We start from the raw sequence: 18,496 nt of genomic DNA, 5'->3' as shown, positions 1-18,496 counted from the left end.
ACCTTTTTCTGACAATACTGCAGCTTTTTCTGAGAAACTTTATGCCCCTTATGTGCCAATATTTGTAGTAATTTAATGGAGTCCTTATGGCATGTTTCCTCATCTGGTGCACAAAGAATTATATCATCGACATAATGTATCACTTTACTCTGCACTAATTGCCCCAATCCATCCAAATCCTCTTTTAATATTTTATTAAAAATGTGCGGACTATGTTTGTACCCTTGCGGAAGTCTCTTGTACTCATAGGACTGTCCCTTGTATGTAAACCCAAATAAGCCCTGGCTTTGTACATTAAGTGGAACACTAAAATAAGCCCCACACAAATCTAACACTGTGAAGTGTGATGCTTCAGGAGGAATTTGAGCCAATAACGTATGAGGATCTGGTACTTCTGCTGGGAAATCTGCTACTACCTCATTAACTGCTCTTAAATCATGCACCAGACGATAAGAATTATCCGGCTTTTTTACTGGCAACAAAGGTGTATTGCTTTGAGGAGTGTTTGTCAACTTTAATACATCTGCTTTTAATAGTCCTTCAATTTCTGGTTCTATCCCTCGAATGGCTTCTTCTGTCAATGGATACTGTTTCTTCCATGGAAGTTTAATTCCTGGTTGAAGTTCAACTATCACTGGTTGAGCTGATTTCACAAGTCCAATGTCCGTGCTATGCCTTGACCATAGACATTCTGGCACTTGTTGTAGCATTTCTTCTTTCAAAGAATTCCTCATTGGATTTATGAGTGACTCATGTGTCATCCGAATAGCTTGTGGCTGTCCATGTCCTTGAGAAGAGACCATGATCTTGATGAATCGCTGATCCTTGCTCCTCCAGATTCCTTTATTTTCTTTCAGTGGTACAAAGACAGCTTCCTCTGCTTCTGCCATCATTTCTCCTACATGTTTTTGTTCATAATCCTCAGACACTAGCAGTGTCACATGTGGCACACTCTTTTGGATGGCAAACTCCTTAAGCAAATAGTCATTGCTATCCACCCTCATAGCTGCTCCTTGTTGTCCCACAATTATACAACTTGAACAAAGTTGAACTTGCTTTGGTTGGTGACTTAACCACTCTTCAGCATTTGCTTTGGAAGCATCTTTAAAGTACTTGAGTGTACAATGCAGCAGATACTCTGGAGGTTTTGCATCAGGCAGGTTAGCCTCAATAAACTTCTCCCATAGCTTGGCTGACTTCAAAAAGTCTGTAGTGAGATTTCCAATCCAGAAAACTAATGAAGCTTCTGCTTCTGTCGTCATTGATAATTGATGGGCCGCATCAGTTGGCACTTCCACTAAGCATCCATCTGGTGTACATTTTATTGTGCAGTTCAACCTACACAAAGCATCTCTTCCCATTAAGGCTACTGGTGTATGTTCCGATACCAGAATTGGTATTTTTGTCTTCATATTCTTGTAGCAGAGCTCTACTGGTTTTGTAAGAGGAATCAGCTGTTTCACTCCCTCAAACCCGACTGTCCGAATCCACTGATCAGACATGGGGAGGTGTATAGCATCTTTAGGCTGGATACAGGTAAAGGCTGCTCCGCTATCAGCTAACATATTTAATGGTTGCTTATTTACCTGCACCTGTATAGTTGGTTCTTGTTCTGGCCCTGATGCTACCAGCTGACACCCCCCTTTCGAGTTCTCTGGGCACCTCTAAAATCCTCTTTCCGGGCCCCTGAACGGGTTTACCGGTCCCCTAAAGGGCTTGAAGTGGCCTCTGAATCCTCCTCTGAAGTTTCCTCTGAAGTTTCCTGCTGGTCTGGTACACTCTCGAGCAAAGTGACCTATTAATCCACAGTTGTAGCATACTTCAGTGGACTGTTGAAAGGTTGGATCAAACCTTCCTCCACGTCCTCTTCCTATAGCCCCTTGATCTCTTCCTCTCCAAATCTGCGTCTGACCTAGAAGCGGCTGTGACCATGAAACAACTGGATTCACAGATGATGGTTGGGTCAATTGAGCTTGAGCCTGAATTGGTTGTATTTGTTGTGAAGGTTGGTTTTGCTCAGTTTGTGGCATCTGACCTTGCATTACCACTGCTTGCTTCTTTTCTTTCTTTGTATTGTCCAGCAATTTTATGTGAGTGAGCTTTCTGATGGTCTCTTGGTCATTCTCTTTCTGGTCTCTTGCTTTCTTCCTGTACAGCTCCACTTGATGGGCAATGTGATCTGTGTAAAGCCCTGTTGCCATACTTCCTAGACCAACCACTTCTGCCAGCTTGTTTCTTACAGACAGAGGAAGTCCCTTCTGTATCTTGGCTCTCAGGATGGATTGTTCCATTTGATTTACCTCCGGATCATTTCCTGTAACATTCCTCCACACGTGATGAGCCCTAGACACATACGACCTTGGATTCTCTTCTTCTCCCAACGGATCAATAAGAATGTTATCTGGATGTACATTTGTTGGAAATGTATCTCTCACTGCTCTCCACATTCGACCTCTTACTGCAGAAAATAATTCTGGATCATTCACAGCTGTTCCCACATAGCGGTCTAATCCTGCTTTTTGTAGTATTTCTTCCATGGCTGGAACTCCCAGAAGATTAGCCAACAGTCGTTTAATATCTCCCATGGCAGGTTGTGTTCCCACCATGATTTCCTCCAACTTTGAGATCCAAGGATATGCTCCATCTTGAATAGTTGGCAGCTTTTCCAGCACATCTGACATGTCCGTGTTCTGCCAAGGCTTGTATTCCAAATTTTGTCCTCTGACGATTACTGGACACATTTTATCATGTGGCATCCTAGTTCTTGAACGCAGCGAATATCTGTTTTCCACTTCTTTCTTTAAGTCTTTCTTTTGTGTCTTCAACTCCTTAAGTTGTTTCTCCAAAGCTCTTTGGCTTCCTTGACTTGTGGTCTTTTCCAAGAATGAAATGCATCGGTCTATGCTTCTTTCTACTTCTTTCATATCCCTCTGCAAGTCCTCTTCAGTTCTTGTGCTTGATGTTGCAGGGACAAATCCTCTTGAAGACACTGACTTTCTGCTGTCCCATTCATCATCACTGTCTTCGTTTTCACTGGTAGAGCTTCTGTCATCAAAGTCTTCAAGTTTCCTTGTTTTATCTCCTTTCCTTTCTGCCTTTGCCAGCAACCGCCTGACAGCTGGATCATATCCTCCTGCAGCCTCTTCCCAATCACTGTGATCTTCATCTTCTCCTCTTTTTGTCTTTCTAATCTTTAGGATCCCCTTGGTTTGCAGCCATCTTGATGTCCTTTTACTTTTAGTATGTGGGATCATTTTTATGATTGTCTCTGCTTTCCCTGCTTCCATTATTTGATTATCATCATCCGTAATTTGATATTCTCCCTCTTGACTTATCACTGGGACTTGGGGGTAAATGTCTTCAAACTTCACTTCTTTCTCATATGGTGGAGGTTCCTTTACTGGAGTTACATGTGAAAATGGTGCATTAATTTCTGCCATCTGCTTTTCTATTTTTCTTGCATTCCTCTCCATTTCTTCTTGGCCCTTCTCTCTTCTTTCCTTGGTGGCTTTGAGCAACTTCTGTCCTTCTTGTTCAAACAGTTGAAGAACACCAAGCTCCATCTCTCTCTTTTCCTTCCTTTTTTCCCCTTTCTTCCCTTTCTTCTCATTTGCTTTGTATGTGGTCACCAGCACCTGTATCACTTTAATCACATCTGGGTTAAGAGTCCCTTCAACTGGCCATGGCTTTTCAATATCAGGCCATCTTTTATTCCATTTCCCTGATATTTTTTTAATGCCTTTAATTAAAGGATTATTTTTCTTGACCACATCAACTGGGGTTATTCCTTTTGATCCACTTAATCCCATATTTGACATATTCCTACCCTTTCTATGTTCCTCTAATGTGAAGAAATACCAATTGCCAAGATTACTTTAATATTACAGAGAAATTAATAAAATTTTATGTATTTATTTATTTTTATTTATTTATTTATTTATTTTTTTAATTGCTATCCACATGACTCAGCTTGAATGGTTGCCAACTCCAGAAAACTTAAACACTGAAAAACAATTCCCAAGTCTAAAGTCTAAAGTTTCCAACCAAAGTTTCAAAAGATTCTCTGTTAATATGTCTTCCCAATTACAGTCCTAAACTTTTACTTAATTTACCACTATTTGTGATTCTCACACCTTTAACTAATGAGCTAATCAACATCTGTAATCGATCATTCAAACCGATCAATCACTTAATCAACCAACCAATCAATCTATCAACCAACCAGTCAATCAATCAACCAACCAGTCAATCAATCAATCTGTTTAGTTATGTGTTTTTATTTTAACTTCTAACCCCCCTTGGTATATTTCCTTATGGCCAGAATACTTCCTGCTTAATCTATTTTCCAATTCTCATACACCCCTGTATAAATCACCAATGAGAGTAAAGTAATATTCCTAATTTACGATAGTTATAAATGTAAATGCCACTATGTGTATATGCAGGTGTTTATAAGGAAGAAATGTATGGATGATCACTAGCCTGATATGGTTGACGTCAACACAGCAGCCAGTACATGTGACACTCTGTCCCTGTTGCTTGTCAGCCACCCCTCTCTTTTCCTTCCTCTCTGTCTCCTGTCTCCAATCTCAGCCCAGGAAGAGAAAAGAAGAAGGAAAAGCAAAGGTTAATAAACTTTACCCCATATGAGATTAATTAATTTTTTATTTATTATTTATTATTTACCTTTATTTAACCAGGGTAGTCACATTTAGATTAACAATCTCTTTTACAAGTGCCCTGACCAAGACAGCAGCACAAAAACCACAAATCAATTAATCTACACCCTCATAGCATAGAGAAGTAAATACACGCATACAAACAGAATACTTTAACAAGAATGAGCATATGTATAAAGATTTGAGACAGATGATTTAAATTCCTTCAGTGAAATACACTGATCTAATCTAACATATGTCTGAAGATCATTCCAGGTTAAAGGCGCATCCTAACTGAAAGACTTCTTTCCAAATTCAGACCGAACAGCAGGAATATCCAGCGTTATATAATTACTAGAGCGTAAATTATACAAGGAACCATTTCTTATCAAAAATTCAGACAAGTATGAGGGAAGCTGACCAATAATTCCTTTATACACAAAAACTGCCCAGTGTATTTGGCGTCTTACTGATAGTGGAGCCCAACCTGTCATTACATACAGTTTACAATAATGCATTAAGAAATTGGCACTGGTTATAAATCTCAATGCAGAATATTAAACAGAGTCCAGCAATTGCAGTGTCGTCTTTGGGGCAAATCTGTATTTTATATCCCCATAATCTAAAACATGTAAAAAGGTTGCTTCAACTAATTTTTCCTTAGCCTTGTTGAGTGAAGCAAGAACGGTTCCTAAAATAAAATCCAAGTTTCAACTTTAGCTTTTTAGTGATATACTCAATATGTGATTTAAAAGAGAGCTTATCATCTAGCATCATGAAACTAACTATATTGACTTTCCAGACAGTGTACATATTTGAGGGACATGTAGGTCATATATCAGATTTTTGGAAAACAACATATATTTTGTTTTTCTGATCATTAAGGATTAATCGTAAATCGTTAAGATTATGCTGAAATGTCACTAATACTTCCTGTAACTTTTAAATGCTTGTACTGGTGATGAAGTACAACTATAAATAATAGTATCATCTGCATAAAAATGCATATTGGCATTAGAAATATTACTACTTAGATTATTTATCCATATAGTAACAACAAGGGGCCTAAAATAGAACCCTGTGGCACTCCAACACTGATATTCATTCTATCAGAAAGAAACCCCTCAAAGAGTACCTGCTGACATCTATTACTTAAGTAATTATTAAACCAACCAACCGCACTATCGGCCAATCCAATACTAGATAGACGGAACAAGAGTACATCATGATTCACTGTATCAAATGCTTTTGATAGATCTACGAATAGGGCAGCACAAGATTCCCTACAATCAAGAGCACAAATTACACCATGAAGTACTTTGGTGGTAGCTGTAATAGTACTATGTTTTTCCGAAAACCAGATTGAGAAACAGACAAAATATTATAAGTAGATAGATAATAGATTAATATTAAATACTCTTCATATACCTCTGTTTTTTTTTTTTTTCTTCTTCCCATAACAGGTTACAACCCTATAGCCACTTTCCTATGCCTAAACATAGCCTTCGTCACTCCCTCCATTTCTCAAGTTTCTTTTTCCCTATATAGAGTTATGCATAATCGTATACGTCCCCATATTAGAAATTCTCTGGCATTATGTCGGAAATTACACCTTAAACAAAACCCACATTCCACTATCCATAGGGTCTTCAGGACTTATTTAACAGCATTCTAGTGCTGCATACATGACCTGGTCCGCTCATGGACAGATTTTGTGGTTTATAAATTTTAACCTTAAACTATCTCCCTTTCTGATGTCTTATGAGCTAAAACAACTCCACTCAGACATCCGAAAGGGCTCATATATTGTCTATACCTCATTTCCGACTCATACCCGAGAAACCCCTATTAGTTTAAAACTACTTTTTATGACCATTAATATTTACTTATATTTAGTGTAAGCTTACAGTTACTCATAGGTAGTGTAAGAATACAGTTATACATTATTATTATTATTCCCAATGTACAAACTAGACACACAACAATCAAAAACCATGTACTCCTTATTTCTATATCATTACTAACCTCCCCACAAAGGTACAAATTACTTTCCTTTTCTCTTCCCCACAAAGTTTTTTCCTCAGACAGAACTAACATAGAAAGGGCAGACCCCCCTTACACACACTCTCTCATACAGGCCTGTCACACTCACACACACACACTGGCCGTCACTATTTTTACCCCCCTTTTCTCCTGCAGGTTTCCTATTTCTTTCTTAACATATTTTCTTCTGCGCATTATTCTCTTTTCCTTACTCTTTGTTTCTACTTTTAATCCTATTTTTCTCTATTCTCTTTTAAGGCCTTTTCACACTTTTTCCTCTTTTGCATGCTTTATAACCTCTTTTTATTAAACCACATAAATACCTATTTTTCAGCCAACTTTCACATAGATAATGCATGCTAAAGCCTCAGTTAAGGACACGTCTTACAGAAAACCTTTGTAATCCTACCTCATTTTGTAACTTACATTTCATGCGCGCCATACAATATCTAGTTATTCATTGCTGTCCTTATCTCTTTGTTATCTCTTTTCTCTTGTTTCTTTTCTTGATACCCCTATTTCTCTTTAATTCCTTTTCTTCTTTTCTTTTATTTATCTATTCTTCTTTGTCTAACATCTACCTGGATTACCCCAAAAGGCTCATGTCTTATGATCTAACGGGAGAACGGGCCCTGCCCCCGAAAATCTGCATGCTGCACACTTTGGCCATTTATCCAGCTATTCTCATCCATTTATTCTATTTCTCCTATTACCCCCATAGTGGTGACACAACCCACATATGCCCCTAATTTAGAACTGAATCTCATCTCAAGAACACAGCACAACCTCACACCCAAGTTTTCTCTTAGTGCAGCCCCATAGCACACTCCCCAGCTTTACATGTAAACCCCCGCTCAAATATATTGTGAGAAAAATGCTCACCCTTTATTTGCCGGCGTGAGAGCGAAAGCTTGCCACGTCAAACCACTCGGAGCCACAACTGGATCCCTTCGGGGTCCCCGGATCTTTTTCTTGCCTGGAGCCGCAACTGAAGTCCCTGTTCTCAAGGTCCTGCTGAAGTCCCAACCGAAGTCTCAACTGATGTCTCAATCAAGGCTCAATCAAGTCTTAATCAAGCCCCACGTTGGGCGCCATTTTTGTTGTGTCTTCTTGTTTCTTGTGGACTCCTCTTTGGGTGTTCTTGGAAGGCTGTTGTTTCTTGAAATAAAACTCAGTACACACTGTCTTCTTAACCGGAATAAATATTTATTTCAGTCAGAAGCAAAGTGTGGGAGAGAGCTTGTCAATTCTCGGTGTCCCAGGTGTTCTCTCTCTCCCCCAGTCTTGCAGGCTAACCCGTTTAAATAGTCCCTTACAGTCACTCCAATAGCTCTCATGCCTTAAGGATTTCAACCACCCTATTTACAGCTTTACCATATATGTAAATATGGCCTTTTGAGAAGCGGCATGTTGTTTACCTGCAACCACTTGTGACATGCCAATCATGTATAGAAATGGACTTCTCAAAATAGTTTAGCTGGACACATGAACTTCTCTAGGCTAAAGGCCTCTCAAACCAGAAGTGGTGGCCATCCATAGCACAGAAATACACCTCAGTAGATTGCAGTGTTAAACGTCCTAAGTGGTGAACAGAAGGCAGAGCTGATCCTGCAGTCGGGACTGATGGGAAATGAGTCAGTGATTAGAGAGGTCTTCAACAGTGTGCTCATGTCTTCAGATCAGAAGGAATTAGACAGCTTCTATTTTGTCTTCATCCAGAATGCAAGAGAGGTGAGGAACACATATTCATATATTATAGTCTACATGCTATTGTTTTCACTGTTCTGTCGCTTTATTGCTGTAGATATTTGTTACACTTTACTACTGTAATTACTGTACCTCTGCACACACTGCACATTGACATATAACACCCAAACAATGCTAGAATGAACTTCTAGGACTTTCTAACAGAAATTACAAACGGGTTCGAAAGTCAGCCATGTGCTGGTAACAGTGCAGGCCATTTGGCTGGCTCCAGGCCTGCTGCAACAAGGCAAACAAACCAATCATTTGCCTAGAGTTGGCCTGGGGCCCCCAGATAACGAGTGAAGGTCACTGCAGGAAAGTACAACAACACTGTTATCCCCCTGAAGAGGGCTGTGAACAAAATGGTTCCCTACATACTATTTAGCGAACTATTGAGTGCGTAGGCCATTTTTCTCCAGTGTCCAAATCATAAGGGGAATTGGAACATGCTTTTGATGGCACTATAAACTCCCATAATGCATCATGATTTATAATAAACACCGCAGTTTACTATGTGAGCTAAATATGTCCCAGAATGCTTTGGTAGTGTCGCTACTCAGCAACAGACAGCCAAACAAATGGAGCAGACAGCGAGCCATCAGGGTTCCGATAAAGCCAAGTCACTGGGTAAAACGTGTTTAAAATCCGCCAAAATGCAGAGAAACCCACCCAAACAGCTTAAATAAAATACTCTAAATATCTTAAATATCACCAATTACAAAAAAAAGAACAATATTGAAATATTTTTTATCATATTTGTGCATTGTATGAAAGGACACATGAACCAAAGAAAAGTAAATACAGTACAAAAAAATAAGCTTGCAAGCAATTAAAATAAATAAATACTCATATATAATAACGAACATAAACACAGCTTATTCAAATTTCCATCAGCAGGACTAAAAGCTCTGTCTCTGCAAGGTGATCTATCTAACTACAACTCTGATGAGTTAAAAGTCTTAACACTTGGTAGCTTTGTCCAACCGTCAAGACACAGCTTTTCCTCAAGACAATTTTGGGTGCCACTCAACAATCCACCCAATCTGGCAAAAGTGCGAGCCGGTGTACGCTGTTAATTTCAGGTGTTTCTCCATGTAGCTCATTATTAATGTGAGGATTAGGTTTGTGATCAGTGTAAATGTATCAGTCAGAGAGAGAGATTACTCCAAGATCAGCTCAGAGCTTCACTAACAACTTTAATTCACATTCACCACTCACACGTGTGAATAAAAAGGTAGAGTCCAAATTTACTCCTGTTTTCACCATTACTTACTAAACAGTGTCTCCCTATATAGCACAACACTAATGAGGGAGTAGGGAGCCATTTCAGTCACAGCAAGTTTCTATAAGAGAACAAATAGCTGTTTAACCTTCTTACTCTGAATCTGTGCTGCTTGATAAATCATGTTGTTACTTATTGTAAAATATGAAGGGTTTGGTAGTTTGGCAGCACAAGCGTGTTGATAATTTCCCTAACATTTTCTGCTTCTTCTTCGTCTGTTTGGGGACAGTCCCCAACTTCTAGAACTGGAAAGTTTGTAGAGGAAAAATCCTGTAGGTGGCAGTGTTAAACTTCCTAAGTGGTGAACAGAAGGCAGAGCTGATCCTGCAGTCGGGTTCAGGACTGATGGGAAATGAGTCTGTGGTTAGAGAGGTCTTCAACAGTGTGCTCATGTCTTCAGATCAGAGTCAACTGGATATCTTCTTTACTACCTTCAACCAGATTGCAGGACAGGTGAGGATCACTGTGATTTGCAACAGTTAAAATTTTGAAACATGTGAATCGTAGAATTACATTTTGTTCTTCACTAAAAACATTCATTCAATTTACCAGATGAACGTGACTAGCATTCCTCCAGTGGTGTCAAAGACCATTCTGAACATGACTCTGGAATCTCTGGGCAGCCTTCCCCTCTACTTCAAACGAGACTTCTGGGAAATCTTTAGCTCTGTATGTAAATCTGATTAGTTACTTATCTGTTGTTCTTTATTTGTAATCTGTCCAGAGCTTCTCCTCTGCCTATTTTTAGGTTTTCTCTGCATATTTGATGTGAAGGTTCATCATTCAGGCTGTGTTCTGTAATTGTTTAAAATATTGTGTTTTTTTTTTGTTTAGACCACAAAGAGAACGTATCTGAAGTCATTCATTCAAGTGTTGAAGAAGCAGAAGATCTCGATCGTGAAGCTCAGGAAATTCTTCACAGAGTTCAGCTATAATTTAAAAATCACCGGACGCGCAGCAGCAGGTATCAGTACATAATATATATATATAATGTATTTTTCTCCTTTTCTAAGTTTTATAAAGAATGTTTGCCGTATGACTCTTTATTTATTTATTTATTTTACCTTTATTTCACCTTTATTTTACCTTTATTAATTATTATTGTCTCTTGAAAAACATACAACACAACATGGGAGAGAGAGAGAGAGAGGGAAAAAAAACATTTATTGGGTGTCTAAATTACGGCAGTTACAAATTTCAGTGAGAGCATTCTTAAAAGCATACCTTGGAATAAAAGCAGTCATTTTAAATATTTTTTGCAATGAGTTCCAGTGTCTAGCAGATTGAAACAAAAGTCCCAAAGTTTAAAAGATATCGACACTGTTCTTCTCCATCAGTTAAACTTAAGCAGCCACCTGGAAACACCTTGGCAACAAACAGCTACAAAATAACAACACCCTAGCAACACACATGAGAACTTGACTTTTTCTTGCGCTCTAATTGGCTGTCGCTGGTTGATGCTCTAACTTCTAGTCACAACAATTTCCACACAACAGGATATAGTTACAAAACGGTTCAGGTAGTAAATCTGATAGATATTTAGTATTTGAGCTTTGAAATTGTGTCCTTCAGCAGATCAAACAAAGCAACCAAGGATTTGCTTCTGATTTCAGGCTTTTATCAGTGATTTCCTAAAACATTCTGCAAGTGGAAAATCAGGCCTAAAGTCATTTAGGGTTTAATTTTACTGTATATTGGTAGATAAAGGGTTCAGCCTGTACCGCCACCTGCCAGCAGAGGGCGGCAGCAGCGAGGCACTGTTCCCCAGAGTTCCAAAGTGGAGTTATGTGTCATAACTAAGTTTTGGGAGTGATCCACGCCCTCACTCCTCCCACTTCCATCTCTATTTAAACCGTCACTTCCTCTCTACCTACTCATTGAACAAACCTCGCATGTGGTGTTGCCGACCGCTCCTTACCTGGTACACGATGGTTCTGCACCTGTCTGTCTCCTGCGACCAGCTGCTACCGTCCACCCTGACTCCTCCACTGCCACTGCTCCAGGCTGCCTTCCCTGGTAGTGGTTTTATCTTGTCTCGGCTGCTGTGGCTGTCGTCTCCTCTACCTGGTCCGGCAGCTCCCGTATGGTCTCCTCGGTCCTTGAGCGGTCTCTCTTGCCGCTGCTGCTAAACCCTTCCTCCTGCCCCTGCGGGGCCTCCGCGCGTTCTCCGCGTTCTCTCTTTTTCCGCCATCTCTCCAGCGACGCTGCCGCTGTTTATCCTCTCCTGCTGCCACTGCGGGGCCTCCACGCGATCTCCGCGTCCTCGGCGGTCTCTCTCCCTCTCTCTTCGCCGCTGCTGCTTCCTTCATGAGGCCTCCCCGCGACCCTGTGATCCGCGGCGGTCTCTCTCTCTCTCTCTCTCTCTCTCTCTCTCTCAGCGCTTCCGCTGAACCACTCCTGCTACACTCGCAGGGCTTCCTCGCGTCTTCGCTGGACTCCTCTTCAACCCTTTTCGGCGCTGCACGCGCCCCTCCGGCGGCTCGCTGCACTGTTTGGAGCCGTCTGTTTTGCATTTCCTCCTACTACTGCCTCTCTGGGCGATACTCGAGCTTCGAGCGTGGACACGCCTCCTCTCTCTCTCTCTCTCCCGTGCGAGTGTCGGCGTGCCTTCATATCCATGGACCGGCGGTATTTCTGCACATGTGTTTAGCGCCCTCTCTTTCTCTCTCTGCCGCTACTGCGGCCCGCTCTGACCTGCGTTTCTTTTCCACCCGACCCGCTGGCCGGGTATGGCTCCGCCTTCCTACAGCCTCACTGGGCCGTTCTTGAGCGTAGCCACGCCTCCTTTCTCTCTCTCTCTCCTAAGCGAGTGTCGGAGTGCCTTCATATCCATGGATCAGCGGTATTTCTGCAGATGTGTTCAGCGCCCTTCTCTCTCTCTATCTCTCTCTCTCTCTCTCTCTCTCTCTCTCTCTGCCGCTACCGGCGGCCATGCCGTGCCGCTACCGCGGCCCGCTCTTCCTTTTTCCCCTTCCGGCCCGTGTTTCTTTTCCGCCCGACCTGCTGGCTGGGTGTGGCTCCGCCTTCCTACAGCCTCACTGGGCCGTTCTAGAGCGTAGCCACGCCTCCTCTCTCTCTCTCCTGAGCGTGTGTAGTTGTCGCTTCAAAAAAAAAAAAAAAAAAACAGTTCAGTGACATTCCTGCATATGAGTTCAGCGCCCCTCTCTCTCTCTCTCTCTCTCTCTCAGCATCTTCTTTCTCTCTCTGCCTCTACCGGCGCCCACACCGTTACCACTGCCGCTGCCGGCGCCCGTGCCGCTCCCGTGGCCCGCCCTTTCCTGTTTCCCCTTCCAACATGCTTTTCCGCCTGACCCGCTGGCTTGGTGTGGCTCCGCCTCCCTGCAGCCTCACTGGGCGGTACTCGAGCATGGCCACTGTGACATTCCTGCTGCTAATTTGGCGCGGCCTGCTGGTCACATGCTGCTAATTTCAGTGTAGACGGCTGCATGTCGGGAGACCCCCAGCTGCCTGTGCTATCCTTGCCGTGGGCCGGCTTGCTGGCGGCCCGGAACTGGCGTTCCTTTGAATGCTGACCTCATTTCGGGATTGAAGACAATTATCCAACGTGGTGTCTATCCTTTGAGCTGGACAGAGTGCGTGGGTCGCATATGCTCCCTGCTTCCATCATAACCCTCCTCACCATGGTCGTAATCATTTTCGCCATCATTATAATTATCTTCCCATCGTATTCATCTTTGCCATCAGCATCTTCACCCTTGTAGTCGTTGCCTCCATATCTCTGCCACCATCGCTGCTCTGTCTATTGTATTGTGCCATTGTCGTCACCATGATCCTTGGCACCCTCATCATACTCACCTCCATCACCATCGCATGGCCATCTTCACCATCGTCATCATCACCACCATCTTTGCATCACCATCATCACCACTGTAGTCATCATCTTCGTGGCGGTCTTCACCGTCATAATCACCTCCATCTTTGCCCACATCACCATCATCGCCGCAATCTTCTCGCCGGCATCTTCATCACTTTCACCTGCTTCGCCTGCATCATTGCCTTCGTCATCGCCATGGTCTTGAGCGTAATCTCGCTCTCGTCATTGCCCTCTTTACCGCCATCGTCGTCATCACCACCATCTCCGCCTGCATCGCCTTCATCGCCACCATAGTCTTCATCACCATTGCTATTGTCTCTGCCTACATCACCGCCTTCATCTCCGTTGCCGCCATCTTCTGGCCTGCATATTCGTTGCTTTCACCTTCTTCGCTCTCATCAACGCCATGCTGAGCATCGTCTCATCCTTATCATGGCCATTTTCACCTTAATCGTCTCCGCCTCCTTATTTGTCTGCATCGCCTTCATCGTCGCTGCCATAGTTTTCGTCGTGGCTATCATCGTCCTTGTAGTAGCCATCTTCATCCTCATCATTGCTGCAATCTCTGCCTACATCACCATCAGCGCGATCTTCTCACCTACGTCTTCATCTTCCTCGTCTTCATTGCCATCGTCTTGGGCATCACCTTGCCCTCGCCATGGCCATCTTCGCCACCATGGTCACCATCGCCACCATCTCTGCCTGCATCACCTTCGTCTCTGCCACTGTTGTCATGGCCATCCTCATTGTCCTTATCTCTATCATCGCTGTGATCTTCTCGCCTTCGTCTTCATCTTCCTCATCTTCATCGCCATCGTCTTGGGCATCACCTTGCCCTCGCTTTGGCCATCTTCGCCACCATGGTCACCATCGCCACCATCTCTGCCTGCATCACCTTCATCATCTCTGCCACAGTTGTCATGGCCATCCTCATTGTCGTCGTCTCTGTCTGTCATCGACATCATCGTCGCTGCGATCTTCTCGCCTTCGTCTTCATCTTCCTCGTCTTTGTCGCCATCGTCTTGGGCATCACCTTGCCCTCGCTATGGCCATCTTCATCACCATGGTCATCATCGCCACCATCTCTACCTGCATCACCTTCATCACCTCTGCCACAGTTTTCATGGCCATCCTCATTGTCTCCATCTCTGTCTGTCATCGCCATCTTCGCTGCAATCATCCCGCCTTCGTCTTCATCTTCTTTGCCTTCGCCGCCATCGTCTTGGGCATCATCTTGCCCTCACTTTGGCCATCTTCACCACCATCGGCATCATTGCCACCATCTCTTCCTATGTCATCGCCATCATCGCCGCAACTTCATAGCTTGCACCTTCACCGCCCGCATAATCGCCACCATCTGGGACATAATCTCGCCCTCTTCATTCCAATCTTTCGTTGCCGTTGTAACAATCACCCTTACCATACTAACCTTTGTCACCGCCACCCTCGTCTTCGCCTCCCTACCCATCTTCGCTACACCAGTCTGTCTGTCCTCCCTGCCATCCTCCATCATCCCAACACCAGTCCATCTGTCCTCCCTTCCCATCCTCCATCTTCCCACTGCCATTCCAACTGTCCTCATTCTGTCTGTCCTCCCTACTCTTTTTCCATCTCCCGTTGCTGCCATCTTCCCACTCCTTCTTCCCATTCCATCGCCTCGGTCTTCCCACTCCGTCTTCCCACGCCATCGCCCCGTCTTCCCTCTCCGTCTTCCCACTCCATCGCCCCGTCTTCCCACTCCGTCTTCCCACTCCATCTTCCCACTACATCGCCCCGTCTTCCACTCAATCGCCCCGTCTTCCCACACAGTCTTCCAACTACATTGCCCCGTCTTCCACTCCATCGCCTCATCTTCCCACTCCGTGTTCCCACTCCATCGCCTCATCTTCCCACTCCGTGTTCCCACTCCATCGCCCCGTCTTCCCACACCGTGTTCCCACTCCATCGCCTCATCTTCCCACTCCGTGTTCCCACTCCATCGCCCCGTCTTCCCACACCGTCTTCCCACTCCATCGCCACTCGCTTCTGTTGGACCATCAGGAGCACCCCTTCTACCTTACCAGGTCGCTCCTGCTGCGCATGCGGGTCGGTGGCTGCTTTTGGGGCCTTTAAACTATATGTACAACACGTGCATCATTCCATTAAGTCGCTCAACACTACCTTTCCACTTCAACCGATTTCTGCCACCAAGGACCTCATACATTCCTATACTCGAATAGGCTGGCAGCACCTTCAAATACCTTACTTAATTATTCCCTACCTTTCTTTCCTTTGACTTCCACACTGCCTTCCCCATGCATCGGTTCATCCTCTGGCTTTCTCAAAGACTACAAGGTCAGACTTCCAACACTCAGTTGCTTCTTAAATCCGAGCAGTGGTCGAAAGTTCTGATTTAATTTTTGGGGCTTCGGCTTCACGCTTTACAGCGAAGCTGCCCCGAACTCCATCCCAAATACTCTGAGTTCGCTCCCCCTCTTTCTCCTTCTCTGCCCAGTCAAGGGCGTGGGTCAATACTAGCAAAGTGGAGTTATGTGTCATAACTAAGTTTTGGGAGTGATCCACGCCCTCACTCCTCCCACTTCCATCTCTATTTAAACCATCACTTCCTCTCTACCTACTCATTGAACAAACCTCGCACCCACCTCCTCCCCATCTTCCTCCTTCTTTAATTTTATTCTCTTCTCATGTTTCTCTTCATGAGAGGGGGGGCTTCGGCTTCACGCTTTACAGCGAAGCTGCCCCGAACTCCATCCCAAATACTCTGAGTTCGCTCCCCCTCTCTCTCCTTCTCTGCCCAGTCAAGGGCGTGGGTAAATACTAGCAAAAGGGTTATTAGTGCCAACCAGCTTCACCTGCAGGTTCCTGTATTTTAAGGCTGAGTTTCCTGTTTAACTTTGTCACACCTTTTTTTTCGAGAGGTGACTGATCAGGTTGCACAAGTCAGCAAGAAAAGAAAGGCTACTTAGAGCTTAACCCTCCTGTTATGTTCATTTTTCAGGAGCAGCAATGGTGTTCCCGGGTTAATTAATTATCCAAAAGACGTTTAAAACCAAGAAAATCCTTACAAGCAGTGTAAATATTTTATTTGATAACTCCATTACTAATTATTCTATCAATATTTAGTGCAATAGTGTTCCTCCCCTCTAACAGGTAACAATTCAATTAGGATAATTCACTCGTTTTACATAATAAAAAAATACATGTTCAAACTTTTTTAATGTTTTACTACTTTATTACTTTTGAAAGACCAACATATAAACAATAGTTCTACTTAACATAGATGAAACATAACATTGCAAGTTTTATTTGTAATTTTTGCAGGGGGTGGTTGTTGCAAATATGTGAGATGAACCATTTTTCATATTATATGTTAATTACAGTAATTAAGGCAAGCAGAAGAAGTTTTATACTCTAAAAATACTTTTTTTTTAAATACTATTTTTGCCAGATCTTTAGACTTTCAAGCAAGTCAAATTGACCCAGAACAGAGGAGGGTTAAATGTTTCAGGAGCTCATCCAATCAAATACAATATGCAACTAAATACAGCATTAATTCATGTTTGAGCATAATTCAGCAGCAAATGCCTCTTTAACCTCTTTCTAAAACATGCACATTTAGAGACATTTGTAAATCTGTGAATATCAATATCATTCCACACCTGTGACCCTTTACAAACTCTACTAAAACTGGCACATTTCCCTGTGATATAATGCTTTTTCCTGGTCTGATAAGCATCTGAGGGGAAATAGACTTGAATTAGATAACAAAGTCTATCATTAAGCTTGTTTACAACAGAATGAAAGGTACAAGCATTTTGCAGAATATTGAGTTCAGTTATTTTCAGTAAATCCAATCGCCAAAAAAGTGGATTAGAAGGGGCATCGAAACTGGACCATGAGAAAGCAAGGATCATTTTTTTCTGTAAAATGACCAGTTTTCCTCAGGTGATAGGGAAATGTATTACTCCAAATAATATTACAATAATTCAGGTGAGGTTCGAATAGTGTCCTGTATAGTGAGAAGAAAACGTTTATTTCAGTTGTTTGAGTTTTTGGGAAAAGCTTTTGAGTTTGAGACACACCACATGTTGTGTCTCCTTTGTTTGATTTCCCGCCTTTTTTCCTACTAGCACTATTAAGGGTTCAAAATCACTTCAGGAAATCCCCTTTCTATCAGATACTCTTCACCTTTTCTCTTACTGCTACAATATACATTATTATTTTCTATATAAATATATATTCATTTCTTTTTGGCATAGAGTCACATATATTTTCAGGCTCGTTCTCACAGGTTTTTGTCTCTGCGCTTGGGTTTATTTCCCAAATGTCCCACATCACGGTAGTTTGTGTCCAGCGTATGAATGGAGTTATATATGTTAATGTTGTAACTGAATTCTTTCCCTCTTTTTATCTGACAGTTTGCACTACAGGAAACATCACAGAGGCGACGATTGCAGATCCATCATTTACTTTCGGCTACGACTACACTCAGTTTGCTGCATGTCTGGACATCGCTGTCCTGAGGGACAACCTGGCGTCCATCACTGATAAAGTGGTGGACACCAGCTTCCAGACCATCATCCTGAACAAGTTAAACCAGGTCTGTGTTACTGAACACCAGTCATTTTAACTCAATGTGGTTAATAAGGTTTCTTGAGTGGTCGTGAAGGCGTCTGTTTTAAGTGCACTGACATTAGTGACGCGTTACGATGGTTCATACAAACGAAGGTTTTGGGACACCTACAAATTACACCTTACACATATCGGAGTATTACAAACACAGTAAAAATAACACAGTGTAACACAGAGGGTACTGAGCATAACATATTGAAGTGTTATAAACATATCACAAAAAGAGTGTTACAAGAGTGGTACAAACTCACACAAAAAACAAATTTGTTACTCAAAACAAGATTGTTACGAACATCACAC

General features: G+C 42.7%; 2 protein-coding genes across 2 annotated transcripts in view; one reads left to right on the top strand and one right to left on the bottom strand.

Annotated features, from left to right (window-relative positions):
• The window catches only part of LOC125785626 (mesothelin-like protein), a 28,137-nt gene extending 9,928 nt beyond the window's left edge, over positions 1-18,209 (top strand). The window contains exons 4-6 of the mRNA XM_049469559.1: positions 10,282-10,398; positions 10,564-10,693; positions 17,983-18,209. Coding sequence (XP_049325516.1) covers positions 10,282-10,398; positions 10,564-10,693; positions 17,983-18,194 — 459 coding nt within the window. The 3' untranslated portion in view covers positions 18,195-18,209. The remainder of the gene's footprint in view (positions 1-10,281; positions 10,399-10,563; positions 10,694-17,982) is intronic.
• On the bottom strand, positions 134-8,257 carry LOC125785770 (uncharacterized). Its single transcript, XM_049469926.1, has 2 exons — positions 7,584-8,257; positions 134-4,588 (listed from the first exon to the last, which is right to left on the bottom strand). The coding sequence occupies exon 2, from the start codon at positions 3,816-3,818 to the stop codon at positions 1,665-1,667; it is 2,154 nt and encodes a 717-aa protein (XP_049325883.1). The 5' UTR covers positions 3,819-4,588; positions 7,584-8,257; the 3' UTR covers positions 134-1,664.
• Positions 18,210-18,496: the final 287 nt, after the last annotated feature.

This window comes from Astyanax mexicanus, chromosome 21 (genome assembly GCF_023375975.1).
Source record: "Astyanax mexicanus isolate ESR-SI-001 chromosome 21, AstMex3_surface, whole genome shotgun sequence".
Classification (NCBI taxonomy): Eukaryota; Metazoa; Chordata; class Actinopteri; order Characiformes; family Acestrorhamphidae; genus Astyanax; species Astyanax mexicanus.
The sequence above is the reverse complement of the archived record's forward strand: the minus strand, read 5'-3'. Positions and strand labels throughout refer to the sequence as shown.

Excerpts from the sequence above, each read along its gene's own strand:
- LOC125785770 (XM_049469926.1), bottom strand. The coding sequence starts at position 3,818 with ATGTCAAATATGGGATTAAGTGGATCAAAAGGAATAACCCCAGTTGAT.